Source organism: Kalmanozyma brasiliensis (genome assembly GCF_000497045.1).
Source record: "Kalmanozyma brasiliensis GHG001 unplaced genomic scaffold PSEUBRA_SCAF11, whole genome shotgun sequence".
NCBI lineage: Eukaryota > Fungi > Basidiomycota > Ustilaginomycetes > Ustilaginales > Kalmanozyma > Kalmanozyma brasiliensis.
The window spans coordinates 365,543-375,932 of record NW_015961950.1 but is presented as its reverse complement, the minus strand read 5'-3'; the positions used below and the strand labels follow the sequence as shown (position 1 = coordinate 375,932).

The 10,390-nt window shown below is 54.3% G+C and overlaps 4 protein-coding genes across 4 annotated transcripts in view; 3 read left to right on the top strand and 1 right to left on the bottom strand.

Moving 5' to 3' along the window:
- The window catches only part of PSEUBRA_000987 (Transposase IS605, OrfB, C-terminal), a gene marked incomplete at both ends in the record, with an annotated part of 2,310 nt that extends 496 nt beyond the window's left edge, over positions 1–1,814 (top strand). Inside the window, 2 exons of the mRNA XM_016434284.1 lie at positions 40–916; positions 991–1,814. Coding sequence (XP_016294380.1) covers positions 40–916; positions 991–1,814 — 1,701 coding nt within the window. The remainder of the gene's footprint in view (positions 1–39; positions 917–990) is intronic.
- Positions 1,815–4,563: 2,749 nt separating this feature from the next.
- On the top strand, positions 4,564–5,631 carry PSEUBRA_000986 (uncharacterized protein; the record flags this gene model as incomplete). Its single annotated transcript, XM_059464490.1, has 2 exons — positions 4,564–4,811; positions 4,875–5,631. The coding sequence occupies 2 exons, from the start codon at positions 4,564–4,566 to the stop codon at positions 5,629–5,631; spliced, it is 1,005 nt and encodes a 334-aa protein (XP_059320902.1).
- A 617-nt stretch (positions 5,632–6,248) lies between these two features.
- Positions 6,249–7,100, top strand: PSEUBRA_000985 (putative esterase; the record flags this gene model as incomplete). The annotated part of the gene is made up of 1 exon (XM_016434276.1): positions 6,249–7,100. The coding sequence occupies one exon, from the start codon at positions 6,249–6,251 to the stop codon at positions 7,098–7,100; it is 852 nt and encodes a 283-aa protein (XP_016294378.1).
- Positions 7,101–7,433: 333 nt separating this feature from the next.
- PSEUBRA_000984 (CRAL/TRIO, N-terminal domain protein) lies at positions 7,434–9,377 on the bottom strand (the record flags this gene model as incomplete). The annotated part of the gene is made up of 1 exon (XM_016434256.1): positions 7,434–9,377. One exon carries the CDS (start codon positions 9,375–9,377, stop codon positions 7,434–7,436), a length of 1,944 nt encoding a protein of 647 aa, XP_016294377.1.
- Positions 9,378–10,390: the final 1,013 nt, after the last annotated feature.

The window sequence follows — 10,390 nt, the reverse complement described above, 5'->3', positions numbered from 1 at the left end:
CCTCCGGCTGATCCCTCGACCAAATCGGCCCCGCCTCAGCCGTTCCCGACGGTTCTTGCCCCCGAGATCACGGGCACCCGGACCAGGACGTACAAGCTCGAGCCGTCTGCAAAGCTGAAAAAGGTTCTCAGCGACTGGCACGAGTGCGTCGTCATCACCAAGAACGAGGCGATCCGACGGGTCAATCTTGTTCAAGACTACAAGGCCTTGTCGGACTTCCAGCTCAAGAGGGACTTGGTCAACAACACAAGCGACTTTGTCCGGGAGCAGGATCGAGACCTCAAGCACTCGATGACAAACTGTCCGGTGCAGCCACGTCGTCAAGCTATCGTGGAGGCTGTTGCAGCTCGCAAGTCTCTCCTCACTCGGGCAGGAAAGACGGACAAGCTGTTCGACATTAAGCCTGTCGAGACGTCCACAGGCTTTGAGCTTGCTTTTGCGAAGACTTGCGGCTCCATTGCCTTTGTCACGAACGGCAACAAGCGTCCCAAGGTCAGCAAGAATGGCAGCAAGCGTCGGAAGGACGGCAAAGACTCTTCACGGGGCGGGGTGGTGGACCCCGATAGATTTGCCAATCCTTGGCTTGTCATGACCCCAATGAAGCTCAAAGAAGTGAAGGTCAGTCCCTACGTCGAGATGCGCGTCAGAGGCAACAAGAATCGTCAAGAGCTCTACGATTTGCTGAAAGGCGACAAGGGGCAGGACAACGGCGACGGTGGCGACAAGAAGGACGACGAGGACAGTGACGACAAGGACGAGGACAAGGCTGTCGACTCTGCGTCCCCAGCAAACGAGCTGGAGGAGCGCCTTCAACTGCCGCGGGAGTGGCGCATCGTTCGCAATAGCCAGGGCTACTGGCTCACGATTGCGTTCAAGGTCGACAAGACGCAGCCCAAGGTCAAGACCGTTTTCCAAAGTAAGTTGTTCCGTCATAAGGACTCAAGGCTTGCAATAAGCTGACACCGTTTCTATTCATTGTCTTAGATACAGGCGAAATGGCCGTCACTGGCATCGATCCAGGTGCTCGCACGATGCTCACTGCTTTCGAGTCCGTTGGCAGAACCGTCGAGATTGGCAGCAAGGAGGATGCTGCTCGACTGGCTGCGATGCGGGTCAAAGCCGACAAGCTCAAGGGTCGTCGCATGGAAAAGGTGGGCGACCGTCCAGACAACAAGAAGGACGACGACCAGGACAAGTCGATCAGCGACAAGGACGACTCGCAGGACGCCAAGGACATGTCGGTCGACAAAAAGGGCAAGGGCAAGGCGCGTGACGACGAGGACAAGCCGGTCGACACTGTCGCCTCGACACCTGGCGAAGACGACAGCGAGGGTGACAAGCGCCCATTTGTGCTGCCTGCCAAGCAGCGACGTCGCCTGCTCAAAGTCGAGAAGCGCATCCTCGCACACCATCGCAATCTCGTCACGGATCTGCACCGTCGGGCTGCCAACTACTTTGCCACGACGGCAAACGTGGTGGTGATGCCTCGTATGGAGACGCGAGGTATGATTCGAGGTCGGCGTCTCAACAAGAAGGTCAAACGGACGCTGATGGCCTACCGTCACTGCGAGTTTGCGGACCGCCTCTACATCAAGGCCCACGACGTGCAGCACGACAAGCGGTACAACAAGCATCAATCGATGTTGCTTGCGCAGCCCGAGGCCTATACCTCGAAGACGTGCGCCAAATGTGGCCATCTCAACGACAAGCTGGGAGCCAAGGAGGTGTTCGAGTGTTCCCAGCCCGACTGCGACTACGTTGCTGGCCGAGATCACAACGGAGCCGTCAACATGATTCTCAGGGCGATTCGTTGATATGTTCGCTCGTTTCTCTCATTCTCGCTGTTCAAGTTTCCGTCCAAACGAATCGTCAATTGAATGATACTTTGTTCCATCCTTTGATTCCGTCTGTGAGCTTGTTTGAGATGTAGTATGTCTGTGCAAAGCAATATGGACTTTACGAAAGCATACCTTGATCGCGCAAAGCACGACATCGCTTCCCTGCGCCGTCGCCCCTTCGTCATTGTAGACATTCTCGTCAACACATCATCGACATCGAGCGACCTCTTTTGAGCTTCGATGTCTTCTCCTGTCCTCGCTCTTGCTCTCGTCGCATCAGGTTCCCCTGTCACCGTCATGTCCCCGACCCAATTCAGTCACACTCGTGTCCCCCACTGTCGCTCGTGGAAATTCTATTTTGCCTTTTTCAAAAAGAAAAGAAAATGCAGCTCATTCGCTGCCATCATCCGTGGACGCATCCCCTGACTTTGACGACTATACCTGAGCATGACGAATAAATCTACGATATCACCCTCGAAAGATCGAGCCAAAACGATAAGCGGGATGAGGAGAGACGGAGGGCTGGATGGAGCGCCCGAGGGGGAAAAAAGGCGGCTGCCAAAGAAAAAGGAAAAAGATCAAGTAAATCGATTTTCTTTTATTTCCAAAAAGCAGCTCGTTCGCTGCAACCATTCTTCGACGTCTGATACTGCGCCGCAAATAGTGCCAATACATTCAATAGAGTCTCACGACACCCGGGTCGGAAGATCAGAAGCGAAAGATATGTACGTTGAGTAGATATCAACGTTCAAAGTGAGGCAACGATGCCGGAAATAAAAAAATAAAAAAAAGAAAAGGGAAAAACTCTAGCATGAACATCGCCTCGGTACGACGCGGCGATAGATGTTGAAAAACCGAGACGGTATGGCTCAGTAGGGGTGGGTCCAAAAACCGAGGCGGTTCTGGAGCAAACTGAACTCGCTCGCTTGTTGTAGCTTATCAGACCTGTCTTCTCTACAGTATAATATAAGTCGCTACCCCTTCATATCAAGCATAGACTGCATCTCGTGCATTTGTCTACACAAAGAAAAGCACGGTCTCATCCAAGAAATGTATTTGCCTCCAGCGCCCCAAGACTACGAGAGCGAACGTCGAGCGACTGATCGCGACATTTATCAGTTGGCTAGGATCAATATGCAAACCATCGTTCTGACCGCCAGACGCTTGTCGCAGCCCGGACGCAGAGTCTCAAGTGTCAATAGCAACGAAAGCGTCAAAACGAGCTACGTTACAGGACGTGCGGTGACCTCCTACGAGGATCGGCGCGATGTCATCTACAATCGCAACATCACACTGAAAGACACAAACGGTCGGGTTCTGTTGCAGCGGTTCGGACCAGCAGATCGCACTGCTTACTATGCCATGCGTCGCAAAGCCGCAGATGGAAGTCAGAGGCTGTTTGCAATGACGAATTCAGCTGTGCCAACAGGCCCCCCTAGCGATAGCACGAGACAAAACCTGGAAGACTCAACTGCAGCGCAAGCTGCGGCAAACACCGATTTGTCGCCCGAGGCAGAAGAACAGCGTCGATCTGCCTTCAATCGTCTGCATCTGGGAGCGTGGTATGATCAGCGTAACCAGCGGTTACTGATCACGCAAGACACCGAGCAGCGCAAGCATCCCGAAGGCAAAAGCGCGGTCGGTGCTATGTGTGCTTGGGTGAAAGAGTATGTCCAGGCGTACGTAGCCCCTCTGCTAGGAAGCGAATCAGGCCTTTGCGAGCAGTTTCGGGAAGAGCTGCAGACTCGCATCGCAGATGACTTTCCCTGGGCCGAGAAGCGTGTGCCCGGGCTGGCACACTATTGTCATCCGTTGTATTCTACCTTTCTCGCCTTTCGAGGCTTTTCAGGTGGGGCACATCGCGATGTCAGAGACAAAGGCGTCTCGATCTTGCTCAATTTCGGACAGCATGCGGTATTTGAGCTGCCGACGTATCGATGTCGGCTGGAGCTGCAGCCATTGGACATCGTTCTCTTCAGATCGGACGAGATCTTGCATCGCTCATACCAGCACGAGTCGTACCGAGGCACTGATGTTATGCATCGGTTTGCGGTGACCTGCTTCATGCGTAAGGGGATCGTTGATCGCCTAGAACCCGCGATCCAGCATGTCTTTCGATATCTACATAGCGACTCGCCGCATGACTCAGGACAACAGGTTGTAGCAGCAACACGCACTTCCACAGAGGCGGGAACGTCTCAAAGTCGTCGATCTGTTCGCGCAAGAACTGCCCGCAATATGTCCTCATCGTGAATGAAACATTGCTACCGCAATCGTATCCTCATTCTCGTCTCGCAGACTGTTGAATCTGGTTCATAAAAAGTATAAGATTGATACTGAAAGGGTCGATGAGTGACCGAGAGATACTTGTTTGTCGTCGAAAAGGTAGCGTGTACGGCGCCTGTGTTTCTTGCTAGCCGCATCGGTGACCTGAAGATGCTTTCCAATCAATCCCTTCAGCGATCGGCACATTTGCAACGTCGATAGATTTCACGCATCATTTCAAACCTTGTCGCAACAGCGACGACGAACAGCCAGGTCGTCGCATGAGTCGATTGAGTACTGTCCAAGTCGTCCTTCGAAACAGCGCCACAACTCGTCGTTTGAGACAATACCGATGCCAAAAATGCCTCTGAATCAAAAAGTCGATTTGCAATGTTGGACAGCCCTTTTGTTCGTCTCTCCCGCACACCATCTTTGCGCCTCGCATTCGTCAAGCAACAAGATGGCAGCAATCGGCCTCACGCAGGCCTACTTGGGTCAACGGACCTTTGACAGTCGTGATGAGGCAATGCAGTTTGTTCGCACCACTGCTGCACAAGTCGATGTGCCCATCGTCCGGACTCAGCTCAATCCAGGCCGCGTCGTTTTCAGCTGCAGTCATCATCGAAGGGTTGGCTGCCCCTTTCGCATCGTGATCACTTCCGGTGTCGACGTTCGATGGCAAATTGCTGTGGATCGCCCCGAGCACGAGTAAGTATCTTCATTCTCCTAGCAAAACGATACAAGACTGACAATCCATTCCATTGCTCTCAGGGGACACGAGGAGGGAGAAGCGCTGCCGGTGAGAAGGCCGCGTGTTTCGCATGCGGCCTGGATCAGGACGCAAGAGCTGGACTTTGATGAGGTGGTCAACAGGGAGCTGGAGACGGTGGACCATCTGGACGATCTCGGTCCTGCCAGCTTCAGAGCGGTGGATTGCCGGCCTGTCGATCCAGCCGAGGTCGGACACATCCAGCTCGACCGCTGGATCATCGGCAATGGTGACGGTTACGAGGCACTTGGCGTCGCATTCAATGTGCCCATGCCAACCCAGATGCTGGACGAGTATCTCGCCCAACATCTTGCCGACTACCGCCGGATCTACCCTGCCAACGAGCAACACATGCTCGACTTTGCCCTCGAATGCTTTGACATGGGCATGGAAATGGTGGACGATATCGTCCAATTCATGGTCGACGCAACTCAAGTCGCCATGATCCTGTGTCAAGACTATGGCGGAAGGTACGAGGTCACCACTCTTCTTCCCCGCTTTACACAGCCTGGTCGCCTGCGCATTTCCTCACGATGCCTCATCGTCAGCGACGGTGCATGGTCGGTGGGCGATTGGTCGCTCGCTCCCTTTCAGCAGCAGGTGCCCCTGTTTGGTCTGCCGATTGCTCATCCATGGTGGAGGGAACGCTTTCACTCTTTGGACGGAAGAGCTGATAATCTTGTGCACGGCTTTCATCTATGGGGCATGTACGCCAGTCACAATGTAACTCGTCCGCTTCGTTATAGCAATGTTCATTGAAAGCGTGTCCTCAAAATGTGTGCGCTCTGGACTTTTCAATGGATCTTTTGAGACGACTCATGCTCGCAAAACGCCATTGATACAGCTTGTTCTTCCCTCGTCGATCGACGTGTTCTTGTCTGCGCAGTCTCGCCGTCGCCACACACTTTATTGGCGCTGGGCGGCGAAGAGCAAACCCTGAGGATTTCATTACAAATTACTAAGGATGACAGATCTCGCATGTCCAGAGCCAGTTCCAAGTTCGACTTGATCGTCAGGCAGAGCGCTCGACAGAGAGTCAAGCACGCACGAAGCGGCGGTCGCGTATAGCATCGCGCGCCGCGGAGTCGAACCCCGATCTACTGTATGCTGCTTTCTCCTAGATTTGCAAGGCAGACGCTGTTCGACAAACAAGGAGCTAACAAATCAAAAATACTACAAGAAAGCAATATATCTGTTGCGTTTTTTCGCACTGCCCTCCACCTCCGTGCGCACTGACCAGACATAGCACTTCCCTCCTTCCCTCGTGCTCATCTGCATCTTCCTCACCACCACCACCTCACCAAGTCGCGGTACCTTCCTTAGCAGCGCTTCACTCTTCTTCCACAAACACTCCACTACTTCGCACAATCGTCAGGATGTCGCTCAACAAGAAGTCGGCCAACAAGGTCTCCGGCGGGACACTCACCAAGTACTCGTTCACTTCTTCGTCGCTCAACTCGCTGGAAACCGCTATCAACGTGTTTCTACCTTCTTCCGCTGTGAGCGGCTCAAAAGTACCCGTGCTGTACTATCTCTCTGGTCTTACATGCACGGAGGACAACGCTGCGCAGAAGGGGGGCTTCTTCAACGCTGCCGAGGCGGCACAGATCGCCCTCGTGTTCCCAGATACCTCACCACGTGGAGCAAAGGTCGACGGCGAGGATGAGAGCTACGACTTTGGCTCTGGAGCAGGCTTCTACCTCAACGCTACCAAGCAGCCTTGGTCCGCTGCGTACAACATGTACGACTACATCGTCAAGGAGCTTCCTTCCAAGCTCGGTGAACTGCCCATTGACACGAGCAAGGCGAGCATCTTCGGCCACTCGATGGGTGGCCACGGCGCGCTCACGCTCTACCTGAAGAATCGGGGTCAGTACAAGAGCGCATCGGCCTTCTCGCCCATCTGCAACCCCACCGCCTGCCCTTGGGGCAAAAAGGCCTTCGAAGGCTACCTCGAAAACGGCCTCAAGGAGGGCGAACAGTACGACGCCACGCTCCTGCTCAAGGACGCACAAGACCAGCCCGGCATCCTCATCGACAGCGGCACCGCAGATGACTTTTACAAACAGGGTCAGCTGCTCCCGGAAAACTTCCAGAAGGTCGCCGAGGAGAAGGGTTTCAAGAATGTTCAGGTGCGCCTGCAGGACGGATACGATCACAGCTACTTCTTCATCTCGACGTTCGCTGAGGATCATATCAAGTTCCATGCCAAGTTCTTGAAGGCTTGATCCGCAGAAAGATACAGCCCTACAGTAATCTTAGCTGCAATTCGACGTATTCGCCTGAAATGAATGAGAGTCGCTTTCTTGCCTTGTGTCGTGGACCCAAAGTTGGACCATCAACGATCACGATCTCAAGTTTCAGCTCTGTTGAGGTCAGAGCAGCAATGCGGAAGCAGAAGACTCGACATTCAGAGGATTTGGCGCCCCAGTCAAGCCTCACGGACAGCTTATCGTGATGGACGTCGTCATCCCTTAGAAAAATGTTGCAGGTTGCAAATGAGATGACTTAGAATACATGCTTCGAGGAACTTCAAGGTCAGCGAGCGTTGCCCGCGCTGCTCAGTGAGACTTGCCAGTCTCAACCACCTCGGCGTCCGCATTGCGCGCCTTTGCCATCTGCTCCAGTTGACTAGGATGGATCGGTATCGTCTCTTCAAACGTGGTATCTGTGGTGCTGCCCACCTTGGACGCTGCTGTCCAAGCGGCTGAGCTGCGTCGGCCCTCCGCCTCTGTTCCTGCGAGATCGTTCGCTGCTGCCGAATGAATGGGGGTATGATCGGCTGGCACAGCCTTGCTGCTTCCGTTGGTGTGCGGTCGGGTTCGCCGCGAACGTCTCGCTTCGCCATGGTCATCGAGCATTGCCCTGGAAGCTTGCACCTTTGCCGCTGTTGCACCATTGCCACTGCCATTTGTCGAGCTGCGGTTGGCCTGTGATGTGATCGCATCCAGCTCGGCAAGATTGCGCTCAAGGGCCGACAGCGAGGTGCCTTCACCAAGCACCTGCTCCTCGTGCCTTCCATTCAGCGTGTCATACTTCCACCGGATCACTCCATCTTTGTCTACCACGTTCCATCGATCGTACTTGATGGTGCCAATGACGTACGGCTTGAGCTTGAGCCAGGCGACTCTCACCTTGGTGGCCAGAATGTCTCGGTTGGCGCGCAGACTAGCTACGCCTTCTGGCTCCCAGTCCGGGTCTTCTTCGACGTCTTCAACAGAACCTTCCTTGTGAGCACGACTGAAACGTGCTCGGACACCATCGCCTTTGGCATCCGAAAGCGCAGCGTCTCCATAGGCTCGCGCGAGCGCACGTGTTGCATATTCGAATTCCATGCATGCGTTGCGGTAGGATGTCGCCAGCTCGTCGGCCGTTGTTGTGTCATTCTGGATGTCGTTCTCGTCCTCTTGAGGGAAGGGATAGGTGAATGACCAGTCGAGTTCGCCGTGCATAGTATTCTTCGGCAAATGCTCAGCAGGTACGTGGTCTGCCAACTCCTCCACCTTCCATGTGAGATGCACCTTGTCTCTGACGACGGGATCCAACAATGGACGGAGAATGCTCCAGATGGGCTTGAAGATCCATGGTGCTCCGTGTACATAGACTCTCGCCAATGTCTCTGGGTAGAACGACTCCATGGTCTTGGCCATGAACAGCACGACGCTCCAATCCATGTTGCGAAGGCCAAAGTTGTTCAGGTTGAAGATGACAATCTTGCGCTCGACGGGCGGAGGCATGAGAAGTTGGAGGCTCTCTTGCAGCAGAATGACACCCCGTTTGAGCTCTTCGGCTGTCTGATTCGACGAGTAGTGGGAGCCGACCTCGATGAAGTAGACAGGCTCGCCTGTCGCTGTTGCGCCGTATACGTAGGAAAGACCATTGTTCATGATGTTGAAGCCGCCTCTTGTCTTTGTCAATCCAAGCTCGGCTTCCTTCATGATGCCTGAAATGTCATACTGGACACGGAAGGCGCACGTTGAGCCGATGATGGCAAGCGCGCGGTCGACATCCCACTTGCGCGCACGTAGACATCGCAGCATGTAGGCATCTGGATGCTCGCCCTTGACGATAGCCCAGAACTCGCGCCGCAAGGCTGCTCCCCCGTGTTTGAGCAGGAAGGCATGCATGTCTTTGCTCTCCTCGAGGTGGCGCAAGTGTTCCTTGAGCTTGTCATCCTTTGGTATTTGATTCGGATCGAGCCGATCCGATGTGTTGAGGTTCTCTGCCGATGCGGATGCCGAAGACTGATTCGAGAAGGGCTCGGAGGCAGTGGTGCGCGCTTTCCGACCAAGACCGCGCTTTCTCGAATCGGTCGAGCTGCGAGAAGCGATAGGAGGAGGCTGTGCATCGACATCGACGCCAATCGAATCGGTGGAATGTGATGTGATCTCGCATAGTCGGAGGAAGCGACGCCAGAGCTTGAAGAGCGCTAAGGTCTGTGATGGCGTGAGATTGTTTCGGTAGCCTGGCGAGTGGAGGTAATCGATGTTGGTTGCGTCGGCCATGGTGGCGAATCAGCAGACAGATGTGCTGACACTGTTCGAATGGTGTCTGCGGAATGGCTGATCGTCGTGTAGTAATATGAGCTCGGAAGAGCAATTGCGCCGGGACCTGGTTCGAGAGCAGGATAGGGAATCTGATGCGACTCCGGAAGATGTGATGCAGGGATGAACAGATTTAAGGATATGTGCGGGATAGAATGGGCTGTACGCTTTGCCGCTTGTCGAAGGATACAGCTGCTGACTTGAGAGATGGTAAGATGAGAGAGAACGTGGATAGTGAGCGGAAGAATCGTGTCGACGTGTCAGAGACGTCGAAAGGTCCAAGCGCTCTTACTAACGTATATTCGCGGGCCAACAGGCCAGTTCCCATTTTAGCCTTGACTTGTGCAGCGGGTCAAATTCAAAGCTCCGCCTTACGCCAACTCCCTGCTTTAGCGACCTTCATGCTGCAGACTAGGCGGCTGGAAATGATTCCTAGCCCTCGACCCCCTCCATCTGCAACGCTGAACTTCGTTGATCTATGATCCGGCTTGTCGAGTCGCTCTCCAGGCAATTTACGGTAGTGCCGCGACCAAGAGCATGCAGGCTTCAGCGGTACAACCTACAGCTAGTAACACTTCGAAAAGTGACTGGCTCGTCCGCTTTGGTATCTCGGCTGTGCCTCGCTTGCGATTCCGACGGATTTTGAGCTCATCACAGACCTCGTCACGGCTGAGTTCGTCAAGGGGACCAGCGGCTGCGCAAGCATGCTCCCGAATGAAGTCCGTGTGCGCAGCTTCAGCAGCACTCCCATCTTCTGCGCACTGTGCCTGTTGTTCGATGACTGTGCGCGCAGACATCCAGCAGCCCAATTTCTCGTGAACATCTCTAATGGCGTCAAAGTGAAGGCATGGGAATCGTCCTTGACTGCGGAGTGGTGCTGAGCTTGATCGTGAGCTTAAGGTCAAAGAAGGCAGACCTGTTCGGCTTTTCCGGGGAGACTCTGCCGACACTCTTTCTCTTTGCGGGATGTGGAG